The sequence below is a fragment of the Euleptes europaea genome, chromosome 1, assembly GCF_029931775.1.
Source record: "Euleptes europaea isolate rEulEur1 chromosome 1, rEulEur1.hap1, whole genome shotgun sequence".
NCBI lineage: Eukaryota > Metazoa > Chordata > Lepidosauria > Squamata > Sphaerodactylidae > Euleptes > Euleptes europaea.
In genome coordinates, this window is record NC_079312.1 from 2,507,875 (window position 1) to 2,532,096 (window position 24,222).

The 24,222-nt window shown below is 49.2% G+C and overlaps 1 protein-coding gene across 1 annotated transcript; it reads right to left on the reverse strand.

Annotated features, from left to right (window-relative positions):
* Nucleotides 1-842: 842 nt before the first annotated feature.
* On the reverse strand, nt 843-22,012 carry LOC130493373 (oocyte zinc finger protein XlCOF6-like). Its single transcript, XM_056867095.1, has 5 exons — nt 21,916-22,012; nt 20,764-21,609; nt 19,409-20,037; nt 2,851-2,933; nt 843-1,368 (listed from the first exon to the last, which is right to left on the reverse strand). The coding sequence occupies exons 1-5, from the start codon at nt 22,010-22,012 to the stop codon at nt 843-845; spliced, it is 2,181 nt and encodes a 726-aa protein (XP_056723073.1).
* Nucleotides 22,013-24,222: the final 2,210 nt, after the last annotated feature.

A 24,222-nucleotide genomic window follows, 5' to 3' on the forward strand; every position in this document is an offset into this window, starting at 1 on the left:
TTCACTTGGCTGTGAAGAGATGCTTCTCCTGGGGGAGGGGGCGGTGAGAGACAGAGAGCAATGATATCTAGAAGGAAAACAGAGAATGGAGATACAATATGGATCAGAACCAAAGTGCCTCTTGTGATTTGTAAAACCATTTAGCTATATTACTGTCAGGCCTCAGAAATACGTTGCGTTTCTTGCAAAAGGGAACTTCACTCTAGATGTTGCAGCGAGTTAAAAGTTTTATTCAGAAAGTCAGCGAGTTCAGCAAGTCATAGAAACCTAAGGCTAGAATACAGGCATGGGGAAATGTCGGTACATATATAGCAGGGGTGGGGAACCTTTTTTCTGCCAAGGGCCATTTCGATATTTATAACATCATTTGTGGGCCGCACAAAATGATCAACTTAAAAATTAGCACACTATATTTAATTAATTAAACTTGAATTTAATTAAAGATAGAATGGCCACAATGCAGACCTTCTCATATCAAAAGATATACATGCATACAAATCCAATAACCATACACTAACATCCTATATGTGCAAATCTAAATGTCCTATACAAGGTTTGTACTGCAATGAAACAATCCATATGAAGTCCCAATGTGGCTGCAGCCTAAGATTGAGACCATTTCAATATGCACACAGTGTCCAGTCCAAAGGTTTTTCCATCGGGTCAAGCAGGGGGGGAAGGGGGGAGATGGCAGCATGAGTTTCGGGTACCCCAGCAGGGTTGTGGCCAGGGGATCGCCCCGCCACATGGGTCACAGGCGAGCTGGGAGGGGAAGGAAGGTTAGGGGATGGCATGGCCAGAGAGCCTGCTTTACCTGTTGGCCTTGGGGGAGAGCGAGGGGTTCAAGCCGTGGCGCGGCCAGCGTGCAGGCCAGCGATGGGGGAGAAGGCGGCAGGCGCTTCAGGCGCACAAACAAATTCAGGCCGTGGCGCAGCCAGCTTGCAACCGGTGAGGGGGGAGGCGGCGGCACACGCTTCGGGCGCCCCAGCAAATTCAGGCCGGGGAGCGGCCAGCACGCAACCGGCGAGGGGGGAAATGGCGGCAGGCGCTTTGGGCGGCCCAGCCAATTCAAGCTGCAGCGTGGGGTTGCGGCCGGGGGTTGCCCCGCTGCACGGGTCACAGGCGAGCTTGGAGGGGGAGGAAGGATCGGGGACAGCATGGCCAGAGAGCCGCTTTACCTGTTGGCCTTTGGGGAGAGTGAGGGGGGGCCACATAGGAGTCCACTGAGCCGGCGGAGGGGCACAGTGCTGCCAGTGGCAGGCCGGCAAGGGGGGAGATGGCGGCACGAGGTTCGGGCGCCCCAGCACCTTCAGGCAGTTGGGCTGCCGAGAGAACCAGCCCGGCCAGGCACATGTTTTCTCTCTCTCTCTAGGAACAGGAAGCAGGGAACAGGAAGCAGGGAGACTTGAGAGAAACTCCCCCATCTTGAGTTTTGTAAGCCTGCGCTCCCGCCTGCCAGCAAAACCGAAGTGCCGAGAGGAGGACCTGTCTAGCAACAGCTATCTCCCTGAAGCTCCCGGCCTCGGCAGGCGGGTCGCGGGCCGGGTAAAATGATCTCGCGGGCCGGATCCGGCCCGCGGGTTGGAGGTTCCCCACCCCTGATATATAGGGTAAATACAATGGGATTGAGGAGGTTTTTGATACAAAGAAACAATACAGAAGTTAACTGCCGGTAACGACTTAAGACAACGCATACCGGAAATTAACGCGTGCAATAACTGGCTGATTTTCCCGAGCTCCCGGCATTGTTCTGCGGGACCTGGTTGTAAGCACTAGTGTTCACTGAAATCCAACAGCCACATCAGGAGACATAAGTCCAAAAGAGTTGGTTTATTGGTAACAAGTAAGCAGAGCTTAGAGACCAAAAGGCAGGAACGAAGGGGGATGGGGGTACACTTGGTTATATGGAGAATTACAGACACAGAACTATATGATTACAGAGGCAGTCTGGAAATACCAAGCTCCCACGGACCTCAGACCCTGGGAAGCTAAGCTTAGCAAAGCAATTGGCAGCTGCGCCAGAAAACAGCCTTGAAGGCAAGGCGAAGCAAGGTGTTTACAGACAGCCTGACACTGGTATCAGATCAGCGATTACTCGGGCGGGTCTCCATTGAGGTGTAGATGCCGGGCGGGGGACCGAGTGCAAACGGGGAGGGACGGAGTGCACAAAAAAGTCCATTTTGAACTCTGACCGTGAAAGCCTTCGACAATATTTCCATTTTGTTTGTGCGGGGAACCATCTTGTTTTTACCCGGGGTCGACAGAGAGCCTAGCTGACAATTACATACCAGGCTGTTTTAAATATCCCTGCTTGGTTCTTCGGGAAAGTTAACTCTCTCTGGCTCTTTAAAGACGCTACAAGCTTGGGTCTGATTACTTTCTGTCAATCCGTCCTAAGGGTTTGGGATGGCCACTAAGGGTGTCAGGAGATAATCCCACCCAAAGCCACAGCGGTCTCCTGCTAATGTAGGGCAATTGTAAATCTGACACTGGCACAGAGCGGGATTTTGTCAGGGATATGTCTGTGCCTGGAATGGGGAGGCAAGGAACCCTGCCAAATACACAAGGTTGCCAACTCCAGGTGGAGAAAGTTCTGGACATTTGGGGGTGGAGCCAGGGGAAGGCAGGAGGTAATGGCACAGATTCCGCCTCCCACAGGAGTCACTTTTTGCATGCAAACTCATCCATTGTAATTCCAGGCGATCTCCAGGCTCTTTGTGGACATCGGCTACCCTGCCTCAGGGAGATGGTAGACAAGGGGAAGCATTAGCGGGACCTGAATCCACACCTCCTGCGACAGTGCCCTTGTGTTTCTTTCTGTTGTGCTACCCGGGGGGGGGGGGTCTGTACCTCTCTTGCCTGTCAAAAGGATGCTGCTCCTCCCACCCAAACCCCAGCGCAGGAGGGAGAATTTGGCCTTCGGTCACGGATGCCTGCACCAAGTGAGCAGGGCAGGGATGAGCAGGGGTGCCATGACCCTCCCAGTGATACATGTTTGTGTGCCATTTGTCCTTCCTGGCCTTCTATACGTGGTGGGCAGCAGGCTGATACCAGGGGGCCAAAAGGCCTGTTGTGTTCTTGTTGTTTGCAGAATTAAAAAGACCTGAATAGAATTCCAGTTCCCCAAATAAAAACCCCAAACTCAGCTTGGATAGTTGAGCAAAACTGGTGCCTAACCAGGTTGTCAAACTCCAGCTGTGGTGTGAAGTTATCCCAAAATTACCACCAGGTGACAGAGATCAGTTCCCCCTGGAGAAAATGGCTGCACTGGAGGGTGGACTTGATAGCATTATACCTCCACTGAGCCGCTGACCCAAGACACAAGCCTTTCTCAGCATCCAACCCCAAATGTCCAGGAATTTGCCCTCTGGGAGTTGGCAGCCACATGAACACCCTGGCTGATAAAGATCCCAGCCTTCCTCCCTAACAAGATGTAAAAGCTTATCCCCCAATCACTTACTTCCAAGTAAACCTCCCAGGATCCAACTGTAAGACTTTCCCCTTGTTCTGCGAAGCCCTTCCTATTCTCTTGGGCAGTGCAGAAGCAAACCCTTTCCCTCTTCGTCTCCCCGGCGAATTGTTTGGCCTCTTTAGCAAACAGCTCCTGTCCGTTCAGCCCTTTAAGTGCTGCACAGAAATTATTAAAAGCTTCCTGTCCTTCCCATCAGGAGCAGTGCCCAAACCCGGAGAGACTGGACTTCAGCCGGGCCACCATCAGAGATGATTGAGGGACTCAACAGAGTAACTTTGCACAGGGTTGTGTTCCTGGGGTATCCCATCCGGTTTAGCCATCTCAGAGAATGGCACAGTGGAGTGGAGAGGGGGAGGATTGTGCCTTTTCCCCCTTGTGTGTACCCCAACTCTTTGGCCTCCTTCACAAAGGATTCAGGGTTACACAAGGACCACAAGGGTAGTCTATATCTTTAGGAGCAGATCCTAAAAAATCAATCTGCAGAGCTGATGTGTAGACAAAGGTTGGAGCCTAGATTGGGAGGTTAGGATCAGGGGGTGTCCACTGTTCCAGGCCAGCATGGTGCAGTGGTTAAGAGCGGTGGTTTGGAGCTGTGGAGTCTGATCTGGACAACCGGGTTTGATTCCCCATTCCTCCACATAAGCAGTGGAGGCTAATCTGGTAAACTGGATTTGTTTCCCCACTCCTACACACAAAGTCAGCTTGGCGGCCTTGGGCAAGTTACAGCTCTGTTAGAGCTCTCTCAGCCCAACCTACCTCACAGGGTGTCTGTTGTGGGGAGGGGAAAGTGATTGTCAGCCAGTTTGAGTCTCCCTTAAGTAGTAGAGAAAGTCGGTATATAAAAACCAAGTCTTCTTCTTCTTTTTTGTCTTTCCCCCTGAAATAATGCTCCACGGCTTTCCATGTTCCATGACTCCTGGAGGGTGAGAAGCATGCTCAGGCCTCACTGCTGGGGTGGCTTGGGGTGGGGGAGGATCACTTCCTTTCGATTCCCAAGCTCTTCTGCATACTTAGGAAGCACCCCCCCCCAACGCACACCCTGTTTGGGTGCAATACAGACAGGAATTGGACCAAAAAGATTACAGAAATGCCGCACCTCAGTTGAAGTTGGGTGCAAAAGGGGACTGGGTAAAAGTCAGATCGAGATTAATTTAAAACTGATCCTCATGAAATCATGTGATTTTTTTACATGAATCCTCACTATTTTTTTTCATTGAATCATTCCAGATTTACTACCAAATTAAATATGAGCATAGCCACAAATTAGGAGTTAAAACTAGACCGTCTGGCTCAAGGGGGCAGGTGGGAGATTCCAACCCGGAACTTTGCAACTACATATGGTCCTTCGCATTACGGAAAACTCCCCACACATAGAAAGGTAGATCTCCAAGGAGAAAGGTTGTGCCCACTGCCTCTGCTTGTGTGAATCAGGTCAGAGACTGATGTCTGCAGGCGTGTCAAATAAGAGCCTCCTCTCTCTTCTTCCATCCAGCACATGGCACTGCTGACCCTGAAGGGAGCCTGCAACTCTGCTTCATAATCTTGGGGAGCCTGGAGTGAACCCCTCCCCTCACATACACTCAGGGTAGTAGAAAAGCAGCCCACAAGTCAGAGGACCAGGACTTCTATAGGGAGAAGGACAAAGCGGAGGAGGGCTCTCCCTCACCTGTTTCCAAGAGAGCCAACGAAACAGCTGCATTTCTTCCTGAGATGGAAGGAAGGAAAGGCCTGCTGGTGCCAGGCTGGCAAGCAGCAGGAGGGGCAGAAGAGGGGGCTCCCCCCAAATCTCTTGGCGTTTTTGAAACTTGGTCCATCAGCCCCCTTCCCAGTCTAAAGTGGCTAGAAGGCCCCTTTCCTATTCACCTCTCCTGTGGGAGGGTCTTAATTTCTCAACTCTTCTATTTTTGGCGACTTCTTGGTTTTGCACAAAGAGGCTCTTTCTGGGCTAGGAAGGCAGGGTGTGAGAACGGGATGGGGGAGGGGGTCTGGGGGGTTCTTCCCCTTGTTTTTCTATGCTTTGGGTCTTGCATCACAGTCCCTGGCCTTACATTCCTCCCCCTCCCAAAAGACCTTCCTTCTGTAGGGAGGAAGCCGCCCCCCTACCTATACACACACACGCACGCGTCCCTCTAGGACTGTGGACACTCTCCCTTAAAGTATTCAGAGGTATTCTGTTGTAACAATGGCCCAAAAGATCTCCTGGTAATAATTGGCATCCAGACTGCTAGGGAAGCTGGGGGAAGGAATGTCTACCTAGATACAGGATTGCTCTCTGTGTGCTTTAAGTAAGTGCGTTGAGTCATGAGTGAACGATAAACATTGATAGGAGAAACTGGATGAAACTGCAACTGTACTGAGTCGCCTTTCCGTCTGTAACACAATCCGATATGCGCAGAATGTTGATGTACCGTCATAACTGGAATTTGGATAAATATCCTTTCCTCAGTACAATCGGGACTCAGAGATTTCTGCCCATTAGGCCGCCGTCTGGGTCGCAGCTGCCGGAATAAACTGTTTTCTTGAAATAACGGTTCGGGTCCCTATTTCCCCCACGAACCCCTGTTTACCACCACACTGTCCTCCCCCCCCACCCCCCACATCTGAGCCAGGAAATAAACTGGGTTTTTGTCCTCATGGGGTCCCAGAGTCAAACACTGCGAGGTCTCCCGTGCAAAGGAGGAATGCGGAGTCCTTCTAACACCCCCACCCACCCCAGATCCCTTCTCTCCAAACAGCCCCCCTCGCCTGGAGAGGGGGCCTGACTCCAAACACTCCCCCTCCAAGCACAGCCCCCTCCCCACCTTGCCTTTCCTTGACTCGGTGACCTCCCCCAGCCTCTGCGCTCCTCCCTCCCACCCAGCCTGCCCATCTGGATCAATCGCAAAGGCCTCCACGATGAAGGGAAGGGGCTGCATTTCTCCCCCCCCCCCGAGCCTTATGGCGAGAGGAGGGAAGAAAGAGGAGAGCCAGGCCGAGCAGGACCCCCCCCCAGGCTTTTCGGTAGCGGGTAGGGGGGCTCTCTCCCTCCCTCCCTTCCCCAGATCGATGCCCGCCTACCTCTGACCTCGCTCCTCTTCCACCCACCCCACATTTCCCGGCCTCGAGTCCCCCACACCCACCCACCCACCGTCGGGGCCCCCCTTGACTTGACTCACGCGGAAGGAGGCGCTGCTTTCCGGCATCAGAACCACAAACGCCGCTTTCCCACGGGCGGCCTCCGGGAAAGACCGGAAGTGGCCCCTCTAGGGTTTTCGGCTCGCTGCCCTTCCGCGGGGCGGAAACAGTGAGCCGAGGCCCCCCTCCGCCCGAGCGCCGCCCCTCGGTTGGGGCTGCGAAGCACAGGCGCCCCCCCCTCTCCTGTCTCCCCGGGCAAGGCGGGCTTTGCGTTTGCTTGGGGGGTGGGAGAGGCAGAGGAGGGGTCGCTGGGGGAGACCAGAAGCATTGGGGGAAGGGGCAGACGACCCCCCCCCGAATTACCGCTGGAAAGACGAGTTGAAGCCCTTCTCTACACATAGGGTTGCCAGGTCCCCCTTCGCCACCGGCGGCAGGTTTTTGGGGAGGGGTTTGGGGAGGGGAGGGACTTCAACGCCAGAGTCCAATGGCCACAGCAGCCATATCCTCCTCCAGGGGGACTGATCCCTATCAGCTGGAGATCAGCTGTAATGGCAGGTCTCCAGCTAGTACCTGGAGGTTGGCAACCCTCTCTCTCCCCCTCCTTTGAAGCCCCTCCCCAAGCAGGATCCAGCCCCCCTGTTCCCCGACACAGATTCAACAGGCTTCTTGGGGCCTCGAGGAAGGGGGGCTGGCCGCAGAGGTACCTTTCTCCTAGAAACGGGAAGCCCCCCTCCCTGATATACCCAGCCCGAGGTGGTCTGATTCGGAGGTTGGTAGAAAAAGAGCCAAGACACTAGAAAACTCAAGGACGCCTGATCCGTTTAGGGATCATTTGAATCCAGCTCCCCTTGTTAACATTCACAAGATGTTGGGATCCATGAAGGCCATCCCTTGTCCTCTGGATCTCTGTTCATCCTGGTGCAGGAAACCGTGCAAAGACCTCACTACGCAGTACCTCGTTTCCCGGTCTGCCCCAGGTTGTGCGGTAGATTTGTTCTTGGATTTGTCTACTTGGAATTTGGTTTCCAGACGGGTATTGGCCCAATCAGGATTCGCAAAAGAGTCACTTGGAGCCATTTCCGATATAGAATCATAGAGTTGGAAGGGACCACCAGGGTCATCTAGTCCAACCCCCTGCCCAATGCAGGAAATTAACAACTACCTCCCCCCACATCCCCAGTGACCCCAACCCTCGCCCCGCAAGGCAGGATCCCACAATCAAAGCACTCCCGACAGATGGCCATCCAGCCTCTGCTTAAAGACCTCCAAAGAAGGGGACTCCACCACCCTCCGAGGTAGCGCATTCCACCATCGAACCGCCCTCACCATCAGGAAGTTCTTCCTAATGTTTAGGTGGAATCGCTTTTCGATTAGTTTAAATCCATTCCTCCGTGTCCCAGTCTCTGGAGCAACAGAGAACAAGCTAGTTCCCTCATCAACATGACATCCCTTCAAATATTTAAACATGGCTATCACGTCTCCCCTCAACCTTCTCTTCTCCAGACTAAACAAACCCAACTCCCTAATTCTCTCCTCGTTTTATTTACTTCCTTAATTCATTTAAGTCCTTCCATTCTCCCCAGTGGGGACCCAACACAGCTTACATCATTCTGTCAAGGAATTTGCCCAGTGGGAGTTGGCAGCCCCATAAACGTTCTGGCTGCAAAGGTGCACAGCCTGGAGTCACCTCATGCAATGATTGGTGGGCTGTCAGGCCTGTATCTCAGTTACTCAGTTACTGTATCTCAGACACTTTGTTTTGCTTTCGTTTCTATCACTGACTAAGCTCAGGGACAACCCTGCATACCAATGCCTGTTTGAAGCTCTGGGAACAGTCCTGGGAACAGCAGCTATGTTTGTGTTCTGTAATCACTTGCAAATATCCTTGCCTTTATACTGCTGAGTGTTAGACAACGAGCTCATTGCTGTCACCTTTCCCTTCATGCTCTGTAATACCTATTTGACCAGTAAAGCCATCTTCTTTGGACCTGTCTGTCTCTGTTGTGGTTTCTGGTGCGATGGGCCAAGAGCTGACATTGTGACAGCAATCCCATCACCCTTCTCATCAGTCAGGCTGGAGCCCAGGAGGGTTCGCCTACCACTCGGATGGGAGCTAAAACAGAGCTCTCCGAGTGAGTTTACCGTGGCTGGAGCCCCGTGTGGTTCGCCCCGGTCCCGGTGGATCTGTTCCCCGGGTAGCCAGTTCCTCGCCGGAGCCCTGGAAGGGTCTCATCCTTGATACCTTCCTTTGAGGACGCCCTAGACAACGTTCATCGGGCAGACGTGGAACGTAGCCGCCTGACTGGACTTGTACGGGTGCAGCGCTGAGGCCAGCGCCCGCCACGACCTCCTAGCGTCAGATTGTCTAGTGGAGGATGCTCGACTGGCCCGGGTGTGCGGAGCCGGGCCAAAAGCACTGGCGAAACGGATGGTTGCTCTCTTCCACGGAATGACCTCGACCACCACTTCAATGGCCGGGATTGCTAAGCTGTCAACCCCCGTCTGTGGTGTCAGCGCAGCGACCTTAGTGGTTCAGGTCCAGCCGCGACTGGATCTTCCGGATCAAGCCGGACCTATTTCGGCATGGGAGCAGGAGGCTCTGCCACTAGTTACCACGGCACTGACCACCAAACTTGAAGCGGATCAAGTTTTGGCGGATCGTAAGGGGGTCAAAGAGGACTTGCACTATGAGGAAACTCTCTGGGCTGCAAACGTCCAAATCAGCCTCGTCGCTTAGGTGATGCAGGCGAGGATATGCTCCGACAGCACAAACGGGAACACATAAACCGAGTGGCCCACTTGCAGGATCAAATGCACCTTTTGCTTCACGACAACGACTGCTTGCAGCAGATACAAGCCGTACCGGATGGCTCGGCCCCAGCTCCACAACCAGGGACTCCTGATCAGGTTCAACCGCAGCAACCTGCAGCACCTTTGGGCGGAGCGCCCGTGTTGCCAGTAACTCCAGCAGTGCCTGTGGCGCCAGGAGACCCCGGAGCTCCCGTCCTGCTGCCGCCAGGAAGGCCAGGGGCCCCATTCCTTGGATCTACGCCAGCACCCATACTACCTCCAGTTCCATGGAGACCACCCAAACTGAAGATCTCTTTTGCCGGCTCGGCAGAGATACTACCCCGTCAGCGACCCAAGGTGAGGGGAAGCCAGAAGCATCCCCCCACAGCTTCCGCTCCCTGCCAGCGGAGATCAGCACGACCCCCTCAGGATCACGAGTCCCAATTCCAAAGGGGGGCCTGTCTCGTTCGCGGCGCTATGGACCACTTCGTTTCTCCATGTCCTCAACGCCTGGAATTCCCTCGACCGAACGCACCACCCCGAGCTCGGGGACGACCTCAACGCAGAGGCACCGCGATCACCCGCAGTACAGCACCAGGACGGCCCACACCCTCTGCACTTCCTACTTCTGCAGACCCCTCCGGGTCCCGGATTACAAGTGCCCCAGTGGGGGACAATTCTCTATCTTCGGACAGGGATCTTCCCTGGAATACCCCAGCGTTAACCCTGGACTCGCTTCCTGACCTGTCACAAAACCGGGGACGACCTCAACGCGGAGGCGCCGCGGCCGCCCGCAGTACAACGCCGGGACGGCTCACACCCTCTGCACTTCATTTCAGAGACTCTCCCGATCTTCCTACTTCTACAGACCCCTCCGGGTCTCGGATTACAAGTGCCCCAGCGGGGGACAATTCTCCATCTTCGGACGGGGATCATCTCCAGGTTACCTCAGCGCTAAACCTGGACTCGCCTCGTGACCTGTCAAATAACCGGTCACAGGCTGCGGTGAATGGAACGTCCCCGCAGACCCCCGCAGTTTCTTCTGCAAAACCCACGAAACCGATGAAGGTGAGAGAAGTAGAAAATATGGTGTATGTGGACGCAGTGTTGCAACACTATCAAGGGGGTCCCCAACTGCCTGTCAAGGCACTTATTGACTCTGGCTGCGGTTTCACTTTAATTAGTGAAACCACATTCGCAGCTCTCAAAGTCAAGTCCGAGGCGTTACCCGCTCCCGTCCAATTTGCCCAGATGGATGGTAGCCCTTTTAAGGGGGGACCAGTCGATCATCGCACACAGGGAGTAGCGATGGGTATAGGTTCCCATTGGGAACAAATAGACTTTACCATAGCCCCCATTCGGTTTGAAATTGTCCTAGGGATTAATTGGCTCAAAGGCCATAGTCCTTATATAGACTGGGAAACGGATACTATTTCCTTTACCAATCCTATGTGTGAACAGCACCGATGAGTCGCAGTGACGTCTCCACCCACTCTGGCTTTAACCTCCGATGCCGCATCGCCACCGCCTTTGCCCGATGCCTACAGAGACTTTGCTGATGTCTTTGATATTAAAGAATGTGACGCCTTGCCCCCCCATCGTACCACTGACTGTGCCATTGAAGTAGTTAAAGACTGCACACTGACTAAAAGCAAGATTTACCCCATGAGCGTTTCCGAACGCGCTGTGTTACGGGACTTTTTGGACAGAAATCTCGCTCGAGGGTTCATTCGGCCATCGAACGCTCCCAACTCAGCCCCAGCGTTCTTTGTCCGGAAAAAGGAGGGTGACCTGCGTTTATGCATTGACTTCCAAAAACTTAATGCAGTTACCCAAGCCAACGCCTACCCCATACCGTTGATCTCAGATATCATGGGGCAATTACAGGAGGGTCGCGTTTTCTCCAAGTTGGACTTGGTGGAAGCTTATTATCGCGTCCGTATTCGTGAGGGGACTAACCCCTCACTGCCTTCTCTAGCTGTTTCGGAATGTATGAATTTCTTGTGATGCCTTTCGGATTGAAGGGGGGCCCGGGGGTCTTCATGCAACTCATCAATGAAATCCTCCATGATTTACTGTACCGCGGCGTGGTAGTTTATTTGGATGATATTCTTATTTATTCGAAAACCATGGAGGAACATGTTGTTCTGGTCAGAGAGGTTTTGCAACGACTGCGTAACCACCAGCTCTATGCGAAACTATCTAAATGCGAATTTCACCAAAAGCAGATAACGTTTTTGGGGTACATAATCTCTCATCGTGGCCTTAGCATGGACCCCACTAAAGTCCAATCGGTACTTGACTGGACTCCGCCCTCTACCCGCAAACAAGTACAGCAATTTCTGGGCTTTGCTAACTTCTACCGCGGTTTCATTCCCAATTTTGCTCAAGTGGCGCTGCCAATCACTGACCTCCTGAAAACGAAGGGTAAAGGGATTTCTGCAACGTTGCCCTCGGCCAAAATACTGTGGACTGATCAATGCCAATCTGCCTTTGTAGCCCTCAAACGGCTTTTCACTTCTGAACCGGTCCTGCAGCACCCAGATCCGAACCAAATGTTTATTGTGCAGGTCAATGCGTCTGAATTAGCCATGGGGGGGGGGCCTACTCCAGAGAGGACCGGACGGTCTCCTGCACCCCTGTGCCTACTTCTCCAAGAAGTCTGCACATTCCCAACTAAACTGGCCCATTTGGGAAAAGGAAGCATCAGCCGTCCACCATGCCCTTACGCTGTGGAGGCAATTTCTGGAGGGGTCCGGGATCCCCTTTGAAGTTTGGACCGATCACAAGAATCTAGCTGCCCTCACGGGGACCCATAAATTGTCCGCAAAACAACAGCGTTGGGCGGACTTCTTTGCTCAATTTCGTTTTGTTCTCAAACATGTGCCCGGGAAACAGAACGTGCTTGCAGATGCCCTATCCCGGTTGCCTCAATACCCAATAAAACGTGATCGGCCGACAGACTCGTTGTTTACCCCGGCGCAAAGGGAAGCCCTACCCCTACTGGTCGTGCAAACCTGGGCCCAAACCTGGCTCCAGCAGGGGAACCATACCGTAGCTGACAAAGTATCCAGTCCCAACCAGCAGGCTCCCTCACCTGTCCCCCTTGCGCCACCTGTATCCAGCGCTCCACAGCAACCAGCCTCTCCTCCCCCCCCCACCAGCTCCTGCTTCACCCTCTCCCACAAACGGAGAGGGGGTGATCATCTCCAATACCTTCCTGGACTCCCTTCGGGCTCAGTGCCTAGCCGAACGTACTGCCCAAACCTTGCCCCAAGGTGTACTCGAGCAAGGTGGTTGTTGGTACAAAGACTCAAAACTATACGTGCCTAAAATACTTCGAAGAGAAGTTCTACAGTTAGCCCATGGAGCTAAAACAGCGGGACACTTCGGGTTCCTGAAAACTCTTCATCTGTTGCGCAGACAGTTTTGGTGGGGGGGGAATGCGTTCTGATGTGGACTCCTTCATTCGCAGCTGCCCTATCTGTGCCACAGTCAAACGTTCTCAAGGCAAACCCCCAGGACTACTGCAGCCGCTGGAAATTCCCAGTAAACCCTGGGAAGTGATTGCCATGGATTTCATGACGGATCTCCCCCTTAGCGGGGGCAGAACTGTACTATGGGTTGTTACTGATTTATTTTCCAAACAGGTACATTTGGTTCTTTTAGCGGGTATTCCCTCCGCCCCCAGGTTGGCCCGCCTCTTCCTGTCACATGTCTTTCGGCTACATTCGTTTCCGCGCAAGATAATCTGCGACCGCGGGAGTAGTTTTGTTGCTAAATTTTGGAAAGCTTTTCTCAAGTTAGTGGGGGTGGAGCAAGGGTTGTCTAGTGCTTACCATCCTCAAACGGATGGGCAAACTGAACGTGTCAATGCTGTACTGGAATGCTATTTGCGTTGTTATGTCAATTATCACCAAGATGACTGGGTAGAGCTGTTACCTTTTGCAGAATATGCTTATAATAATGCTGTGCATCAATCTACTGGTTTCAGCCCTTTCTATGCTGTGTATGGTCAGGACTTCGGTCCTATTGCCCCTGTGGAAGGGCCTTAGGGGGAGGGGGATCCTGATGTCGCCTCATGGGCGCATGCCCTCCGTACTACTTGGCCCTGGCTGATTAGCAACCTGGACCGAGCCAAACGCAAGTATAAAGCACAAGCTGATAAGCATCGCTCCCCCAGTAAGGACTTCCAAGTTGGGGACTTAGTATATCTTTCCACCAGAAATATGCGCTCCACTCGTCCTTGTCACAAACTCAGTGCCAAGTACATTGGCCCATTTCCTATCGCCCGGATCATTAACCCTGTCGCCGTGGAATTGACTCTCCCCAAAACCTTGAGGCGTATCCACCCCGTCTTCCATGTCAGTCTCCTGAAACCCCATGTCGCCTCCTCGGACTGGCATCCAGATCCGCCTCCCGAACAACCAGTGGTGGTGGGAGGGGGGGAACATTTTGAGGTGTCCAAGATCCTGGATTCACGTATACACCATGGATCACTGCAATACCTAAGTCGCTGGAAACACTTCCCCCCTGCCTATGACGAATGGGTGCGTGCACAAGATGTCTCCGCCCCCCGCATAGTAAACGCCTTTCACACCACCTACCCGGATAAGCCATCCCCCTTGCAAGGAGGGAGGGGGCCTTAAGGGGGGCAGGATGTCAGGCCTGTATCTCAGTTACTCAGTTACTGTATCTCAGACACTTTGTTTTGCTTTCGTTTCTATCACTGACTAAGCTCAAGGACAACCCTGCATACCAATGCCTGTTTGAAGCTCTGGGAACAGTCCTGGGAACAGCAGCTATGTTTGTGTTCTGTAATCACTTGCAAATATCCTTGCCTTTATACTGCTGAGTGTTCGACAGCGAGCTCATTGCTGTCACCTTTCCCTTCATGCTCTGTAATACCTATTTGACCAGTAAAGCCATCTTCTTTGGACCTGTCTGTCTCTGTTGTGGTTTCTGGTGCGATGGGCCAAGAGCTGACATGGGCGTTGGTGGTGTTTCCATGGAAACAGGTTGTGGCATGTCTGGACCTTGGCAAAAAACTTTTAAAAATTTTCCTCTCCTCTTCTGGGCAGGCCTTGGACACCGGCTCACAGCCCGGCCCCATAAGCATCGGGGTCTTAGGATGGGGCTGCAGTTGATTTAAATGCAGGCAGAAGTTCCCTTCCCCCATGCCCATTTTTACGCATCAAACTAAAAAAAAAAAGTTTTTGGGTTTTTTTTGGTGTTTTTTTAATGACCAGCAACATTTAACTTTTATTGTGCTGAAAGATGCTGAGAATAGCCCCTCCACCCAAAATAAAAAATACCAAACTCCACTTGGACAGTGGAGCAAAACTGCTGCCTGAGTTGACAATGTCCAGGTGGGCCTGATGTTTTTCCAAAATTACAGCCAGGTGACAGAGATCAGTTTCCCCTGGAGAAAATGGCTGCATTGGAGGGTGGACTCAATAGCATTACACACCACTGACTCACCCCCCCCCAAACCCAGCCTTTCTCAGAATCCACCCCCAAATGTCCAGGAATTTGCCCTCTGGGAGTTGGCAACCCCACGAACATCCTGGCTGAGAATGATCCCTGCCTTTCTCCCTTCCAAGATCTAAAAGCTTATCTCCCAATGACTTACTTCAAAGTAAACCTTCCAGCAAGACGGCTGCAAGGCTTTTTCTTTATGCCTTGAAGCCCTTCCTATTCTCTTTGGCAATGTAAAAGCAAAACCTTTTCCAGTCGCAGGAAAGGAGCCATTCCTCTTTTCATTTCCCCCCACTCCTTGTTTTGCCTCTCTAGCAAACAGCTCCTGTCAGTTTAACTCTTTTGGTGCTGCAGAGAAATTGTTAAAAGCTTCCCATCTTTCCCATGAGGACCAGTGCCCAAACCAGGAGAGACTGACCTGGACTTCAGCTGGACCATCAGAGACGCCTGAGGAGCTCAATGGGGCCACTGTGAAATAACTTCACACAGGGTGACCCATTAGATTATGCCATCTCAGAGAATGGCACGGTGGAGTGGGGAGGGGGAGAAGAAAACTGAGGCAAACTAAGGCAAGCTCCAAAGTGGCAGCTGCTTCCCAAGTCTTTATGAGGATAGCGGTGAGTCTGAATTCCTCCTTTGCCTTTTCAAAGACATTTTTCCATTCACCGTTGTTCTTAAATTCAAGCTTACACTTGAAGCCTTTGATGTTTCGGCCTTACTGGTGTTTAACGTTGCTTTGTTTATCTCTCACTCTCTCCCACTTGCTTCTGTCTAAACAACTAAGATTAGTTATTAAGACAGCAGCAAGTGAACATGCTGAACATGGACTGACACAAACAGGACACAGGGTCTTATTCCAAGACACTGAAAGACTGGACAGTTCTACCAACTATTTTGTCAGATTGCATAGAGAAGCCATTGAAATTCATAAACATCAGTACAACTTTAACAGAAAAGAAGAGAGTTTAAGAATGAATAAGGCTTGGCTTCCCGTCTTGAAAACCTCCAGACTAACAAAGACTACAGTTAACAATAGCCATGCAGATTAGCTTTGGACTTCACGCATTAACAGATCACTTCAGGATACAATGGTTCCATATTAACATACCACACCCTTATTAGCACATTATCTTGATACTTACGTTACTTTTTGCAGGACAATGATTCAGCTCAAACCCAACCCCTTTCTGACTATATATTACTCTTCCTACACACTTGACACTGAGAGACACTGCCCTTCAGTGTTACTCCTCTGAAGATGCCTGCCACAGCTGCTGGCGAAACGTCAGGAAAGAAAATACCAAGACCACGGTTACACAGCCCGGATAACCTACAAGAACCAACTAAGATTAGCTTTGTTTAGCTTGCTTGGCTTTAAGTGCCATTGACCATAGCCTTCGGTTTAATAAGGAAAAGGACCACAATAGACTAGAAAATAAATAAACAGAGTGAAGGTCCAGAGCCAGAAAAAGCGATACAGAATGATCTTGACAGGCTAGAGAACTGGACTAAAACCAATAAAATGCATTTCAACCGAGATAAATGTAAAGTTGTGTATTTAGGTAGAAAAATCAAATGCATAATCATAGGATGGGGGAGACTTGTCTTAGCAGTAGTGTGTGAGAAAAGGATCTTGGGGTCTTAGACCAAACACTGAACATGAGTCAGCAGTGTGAAGCGGTAGCTAAAAAGGCAAATGCGATCTTGGGCTGCATCAACAGAAGTATAGTGGCCAGATCACATGAAGTGATGGTATCGCTGTACTCTGCTCTGGTTTGACCTCACCTAGAGTACTTTCTCATCAAATCTCTCCCACACATCAAACATACTGAACATAAATCAAATAAAAATTTCTTCCCATTAAGCATTCATCTCCAATCTTCCCATGCCTTGCAACCCCTGTCAGATGAATAGGCTACACAGAAAATTGTCAAGAATATGCAATCTCAAAGCATGTTTAAAGTTTTTCTTCAAAAGCTTCACACCCTAAAGCAGATATCCCAGTGTGACATGCCAACCACAGAACACAATCACCACAATCATGCACTCAATAGCACGCTGATGTCAGACTCCAAAGGCCAAAAAGATGCCCATATAATGGAACAATGAAATCCAATTACCCCCCAAATGTAAATATGTCCCCTTATTTCCTTGTTATCTATTGTTTACATTTAGAGGTCCAGCTGAACACTAGTTGGCAACACGCCCAGATTACAGCCGACTTCACTGTTTTCAAATCTCTTTAGGCTTCAGCAAGTGTCAACAATTACCAAGCTCTCACAAAGAATTGAAAGCTTTAATACCTTAATTGCCACAGTTTGCAACTATATCATATATGTCTTAACCTTGTGGAAGGGCTGTAGCTCAGTGGTAGAGCCTCTGCCTGGCAAGAGGAAGGTCCCAGGTTCAATCCCTGCCATCTCCGGACTAAACAAGTAGGTGATGTGAAAGACCTCCGCCTGAGACCCCTTAGAGCCGCTGCTGGTTTGCATAGACAATACTGACTTGGATGGACCAAAGGTCTGATTCAGTATAAGGCAGCTTAATGTGTTCAGTGCCGTCAAGTCGCTTCTGACTCATGGAAACCCTCTGAATCAAAGTCCACCAAAATGTCCTATCTTTGAAAACCTTGCTCAGATCTTGTAAATTGAAGGCTGTGGCTTCCTTTATTGAGTCAATCCGTCTCTTGTTGAGTTTTTCACTTTTCCTGCTGCCCTCAACTTTTTCTAGCATGACTGTCTTTTCCAGTGACTCTTGTCTTCTCATAATGCGACCAAAATACGATAGTGAGAACGTTCTGTGAGAAGGAACGCCTGACTATTAATTATGACAAAACAAAAGTAATGGCTTTTGGTAATCGCCCTAATTATAGGAGGTGGAGCATAAATGGCCATAGGTTGGAACAGGTAACCCAATTGAAATATCTTAGAACAACAATCCAGGCATCTGGCTCCAAGCTGGCCCATAATACCTATGTTGCCAATTTTGGGGAAAGATCAGCCCGTTCAATAATAAATTTTCTCAGGAACAAAGGGGCACACTATATTCCAGCCGCCCTTAAACCTTTTCAGGCAAAAACTAGCACAAATGTTATATGGAACACACACTTTGACTCTCCACCCTCTTGTCTTATTCCCATTGAACGAGTGCAATCCAAGTTTCTTACAGCTGCCCTGCAATTGCCAAGATGTGTATCAAATGCTATGATCTGTCTAGAAACGGGCATGATGAAAGTTGAGGCAAGGGTTGTCTTGTCCTCGCTTGATCTCTGGCTAAAAATTAATTTCAACCCTAAGGGTCTTCTACCACTGATTCTCTGTGATACCTTTAGGTCAAAGTGGATAACAGCCATTGAAGACAAACTAAATAACCTGGGTTTTACCACCCCCCTAGCACTACTTCACTTAGGGTGGGATCAAGCTAAGTCAACTATAAACCAAAGGGTAAAAGATATTGAGTGATAAGAAGATTTAGCAAGAGTGCCTCTATTTATGGCTCCCCCACTCCAAATTTATCCTTGCTCCAGCAGCCTATCTCCGTTACTTAGAGATAAACAAATATAAGAGGGCTTTTACCTTGGCTAGGTGTGCAGCTATGCTAGAGGGGAAATTTAAGAAGATACCCAAGGTGGAGAGACTCTGCCCCTGTAAATCTGGGGATTTAGAACCCACTGAACATGTTCTCCTGAATTGTAACTTTTACATAATACCTCGTTCTAAGTTTATTGAGCCCCTCATACTGAGAATGGGACCCGACAGGGAAAGAGAAAAGATTGAAATGCTCCTACAAGGAGATAATAGTTAAATCACCTCTCAGGTAGCAAAATTTTGTAAGACAGCAATGAAAATCCGTGGCCATAGAGTAGTCTCCTAGTCCAAATGGCAGATGTAAGTTGGATGTTATATTATTATTATTAGTGATTAACGACTCTGACTGTAAACCTTTGTCTAACACTATTTTAGTGCATGTAATTTGTTTTATCTGGCCAAGAGCCATAAATAAACAGTCTATCTATCGATAGCCTCAGTTTAGTAATTTTGTCTTCTACGGTCAGTTCAGGCTTGATTTGATCTATAACCCACTGATTTGTTTTTTTGGCAGTCCATGGTGTCCATAACACTCTCCTCCAACACTACATTTCAAAAGAATCTACTTTCTTCCTGTCAGCTTTCTTCAAAGTCCAGCTTTCACACCAATACATTAATATAAAACCATAAAAATCCAAGCATTCAAAAGGTTTTTATGGATTCTTTGATGCTCTTGAAGATAACCACTGTGACTGACTGTCTTTCCACACTCAGAGCATTCAAAAGATTTCACTGCTATGTGGGTTCTTTGATGCCCTTGAAGAGTATCACTGTGACTGCATCTCTTTCCAGTCTCAGCATTCAAAAGGTTTCTCCCCTGTGTGGGTTCTTACTTGCCTTTGAAGATCGCTACTGCCACTGAATTTTTTTCCACACTCTGAGCATTCAAAAGATCTCTCCCCTGTGTGGGTTCTCTGATGGTCTTAAAGAGTGCCACTCTGACTGAATCTCTTTTCACACTTTGAGCATTTAAAAGGTTTCTCCCCGTGTGGGTTCTTTCATGCGTTTGAAGATTGCCCCTGCGACTGAATCTCTTTCCACACTCTGAGCATTCAAAAGGTTTCTCCCCTGTGTGGGTTCTTTGATGGTGTTGAAGAGTGCCACTCTGACTGAATCTCTTTCCACACTTTGAGCATTTAAAAGGTTTCTCCCCTGTGTGGGTTCTTTCATGCATTTGAAGATTGCCCCTGCGACTGAATCTCTTTCCACACTCTGAGCATTCAAAAGGTTTCTCCCCTGTGTGGGTTCTTACATGCCATTGAAGATTGCTACTGCCACTGAATTTTTTCCCACACTCTGAGCATTCAAAAGGTCTCTCCCCTGTGTGGGTTCTCTGATGGTCTTGAAGATTGCCACTCTGACTGAATCTCTTTCCACACTCCGAGCATTCAAAAGGTTTCTCCCCTGTGTGGGTTCTTTGATGCAATTGAAGAGTGCCACTCCGACTGAATCTCTTTCCACACTCTGAGCATTCAAAAAGTTTCTCCCCTGTGTGGGTTCTTTGATGCCGTTCAAGATGACTTCTTTGACTGAATTTCATTCCACACTCTGAACATGCAAAAGGTTTCTCCCCTGTGTGGGTTCTTTGATGGTGTTGAAGAGTGCCACTCTGACTGAATCTCTTTCCACACTCTGAGCATTCAAAAGGTTTCTCCCCTGTGTGGGTTCTTTCATGCCTTTGAAGACCGCTACTGCCACTGAATCTCTTTCCACACTCTGAGCATTCAAAAGGTCTCTCCCCTGTGTGAGTTCTCTGATGGTCTTGAAGAGTGCCACTCTGACTGAATCTCTTTCCACACTTTGAGCATTTAAAAGGTTTCTCCCCTGTGTGGGTTCTTTCATGCATTTGAAGATTGCCCCTGCGACTGAATCTCTTTCCACACTCTGAGCATTCAAAAGGTTTCTCCCCTGTGTGGGTTCTTACATGCCTTTGAAGATCGCTACTGCCACTGAATTTTTCCCCACACTCTGAGCATTCAAAAGGTCTCTCCCCTGTGTGGGTTCTCTGATGGTCTTGAAGATTGCCACTCTGACTGAATCTCTTTCCACACTCCGAGCATTCAAAAGGTTTCTCCCCTGTGTGGGTTCTTTCATGCCTTTGAAGATTGCTCCTGTGACTGAATCTCTTTCCACACTCTGAGCATTCAAAAATTTTCTCCCCTGTGTGGGTTCTTTGATGCCGTTCAAGATGAGTTCTTTGACTGAATTTCATTCCACACTCTGAACATGCAAAAGGTTTCTCCCCTGTGTGGGTTCTTTCATGCCTTTGAAGATCGCTACTGCCACTGAATTTTTTTCCACACTCTGAACATGCAAAAGGTCTCTCCCCTGTGTGGGTTCTTTGATGGTGTTGAAGAGTGCCCCTCTGACTGAATCTCTTTCCACACTCTGAGCATTCAAAAGGTTTCTCCCCTGTGTGGGTTCTTTCATGCCTTTGAAGATTGGTCCTGTGACTGAATCTCTGTCCACAGTCTGAGCATTCAAAAGGTCTCTCCCCTGTGTGGGTTCTTTGATGGTGTTGAAGAGTGCCACTCTGATGGAATCTCTTTCCACAGTCTGAGCATTCAAAAGGTTTCTCCCCTGTGTGGGTTCTTTGATGATGTTGAAGAGTGCCCCTCTGACTGAATCTCTTTCCACACTCTGAGCATTCAAAAGGTTTCTCCCCTGTGTGGGTTCTTTCATGCCTTTGAAGATTGGTCCTGTGACTGAATCTCTGTCCACAGTCTGAGCATTCAAAAGGTCTCTCCCCTGTGTGGGTTCTTTGATGGTGTTGAAGAGTGCCACTCTGATGGAATCTCTTTCCACAGTCTGAGCATTCAAAAGGTCTCTCCCCTGTGTGGGTTCTTTGATGGTGTTGAAGAGTGCCCCTCTGACTGAATCTCTTTCCACACTCTGAGCATTCAAAAGGTTTCTCCCCTGTGTGGGTTCTTTCATGCCTTTGAAGATTGGTCCTGTGACTGAATCTCTTTCCACAGTCTGAGCATTCAAAAGGTCTCTCCCCTGTGTGGGTTCTTTGATGGTGTTGAAGAGTGCCCCTTTGACTGAATCTCTTTCCACACTCTGAGCATTCAAAAGGTTTCTCTCCTGTGTGGGTTCTTTGATGCTGTTTAAGGTGACTTCTTTGACTGAATTTCTTTCCACACTCTGAAGATGAAGAAGGTTTTTCTCCTGTGTGTATTTTTTGGTGCACAAGGAGCCGTGATCTGTATCTGAAGTACTTACTACAGTGAAAGCATTTATGTGCCTCCATTACACTTCGTTTTGAGAACAGTGTATTACCTTTCCTTCCACAAGAGGACACCCTTCCACTTTCTGTGCAGATAAATGGTTTCTCTCCTGAATGAATTCTTTGGTGTAGAAAGCGGTCTGAATTCTGTGAAAATCTCTTGCCATAATCTGAGCTATTATAAGGTTTTTGTTGTTTATGTGTTATTTGATGCCTAAGGAGTTGTGTTCTACAAAGGAAGCTCTTGCCACACTCCAAGCACTTATATCCTTCCTCCACCATGGGGCTTAGGCCACGGAAATCCAGCCCTTGGCCATGAATGGGTTTAACTTTCTTCTCAATCATGTGCCTTCTTTTCTGCCTCTTAGGTCCACCTTGGTTCCTGAAGTTTCCTTTCAAATCTTCACTCTCCACTTTCCCTGGCAGTAGCTGATGCACTTCCTCATCACCCTCATTCCACTGATCATCCCCTGCTGGAAAGAAAAGAGAGATCCTATTAGCATCCCCACAAGTTCGTCTGATCATTCACATGCAAAACATCTCAGTGGTTTTTCCTGCTGCACACTGAAGGGTACATTAATTGATACTTGAAAGGCACATGAAAGCCTGCTGCATCAGAAAGGCTTGGTTTGCAGTCTAATGATTTATACAACTACTCCCCTGAGTGAACTGTTTGATGTGAAGTAAGGGCTGATTTCCGACTGAAGGTCTTTCTGCATTATACACAATCATATGGTTTCTCTCCTGAGGAAATCTGTCTTTTAGAAATAACACTTCGGTTCTTACTGAAGGTTTTTCCAAAGACTACTTTTTCGTTTTCATTTTCCCTGGAGCGGTTTCTCCAGTTAGCAAAAAGGCCTTTGTTCTTTTTTGTTTTGGTTGACCTTTCTTCTTGGACTGGGATTTCATAAAAGCCTCCACCTTGGGATGGAATGGGCTTATCCCTCCTCTTGTCTGCGTGGCTTTCCTCCTGCCTCTGCGGTCCATCTCCATTCCTGAAGTTTCCTTGGGAGTCGTCATTGTCGGCTTTTCCCAGAGAGAACCCATGGAATCCCTCAACCGTCTCCTCCATATGTGCTGTTGGAATAAAGAAAGATGTCCAGTCAGCACTTATGCAAGAAGCCAAGCCACCCATCAGGCACTGCTCATGTGCATTTCCTTTATCATTCCTTCATTCTTATCCTCCCCAACATTTCCACTGGTCACACCTTATCTCCAGCTAGGCCCCCCAAGTGAGCAGTTTTTGTATTCTGCCTACCCCACCACTCTCCATGCTCCCCACATGTACTTTTCCCCCTTCAACTGGCAAACAACCATTCCCGTACTGTTTATGTTTGACTGGTCATGAAGCTCTTTTGATTCTCTTTTATTGATGATTAAATAGAAGAGAAGGTTTTTATACCCTGCTTTTAATACCCTAAAGAGTCTCAAAGCGGCCTACAAATCATATTCCTTTCCTGCCCCCAAAACAGGCACCTTGTCTTCTCCAGGTCCAGCAGCTGGTCCTCTACTTGTCTCGTACTGACCTAGCTATGGTAATCCATGGGATTGTCACCTCTAGGCTAGACTACTGTAATTTGCTCTCTATAATCCATAGACGTTACTGCAAGATATCATATCTTCACTGCAGACACAAAGTATGTTGCCACCTGAGATATAATCAAAGAATTATCTCCCATCACAAACTTATTCGTTCACTCCCCCTCACTACCAAAATTCATTTTCTTTATCGGGGTACAATGATCTGGGTCCAAACTGTCGTACAGAAGTTATGTCTGAAAAGGACGTGTTCAGTAGTTTCCACATCCCCAGACTTACTGAGGCAAAGACTCTCTGCCCTGGGAATCTTCTTAAATTTCCCCTCTAGCATTTCAGACGGTAAGGCTGAGCACCTAGCCAATGTGAAAGCCCTCTAATAGCTGTTTATTTCTAACAAATAAAGATGGCTGGTGCAAGAATATATTTCCAGTGATAGGGCACCAAAAATGTTAGTGCTCTCGAAAGGTCCACTTGGCGTTAAGCATCTTTAACGCTTTGCTTTATAGTTTGCCTAGCTTGTTTCCTGCCCATCTGTAGAAGTCCTAGAGGGGTAAAGCCGAGGCTATTTAATTTGCCTTCTATGGCAGCTATCCATTTTGACCTGAAGGTGTCTCTCAGAATCAGTGGAAGGAGACCCCTAGGGAGAAAATTAACTTTTAACCATAAGTAAAGAAAAGACAAGCAGACCCTCGCCTCGACCTTCATCATGCCAGTTTCTAGAAGAACCATAGAATTTGGCACGAATTTTGGCAATTGGAGAACCGCTCTAAGAAACTTAGATTGCACCCGCTTGACAGAGGTACAGAATGAAGGTGAGGGGCACAATGCGTTCCATACAACATCTGTACTAGTGTTTTTGCCTGAAAAGGTTTAAGGGCAGCCAGCACATAATGTGCCCCTTTATCCAGAGAAAACTAATTATGAAGCGGGCAGATCTCTCATCTAGAATAGCAACATAGGTGTTGTGGGCAGACGTAGTGCCAGAGGTCTGAATTATCATTCCTAAGTGTTTAAAT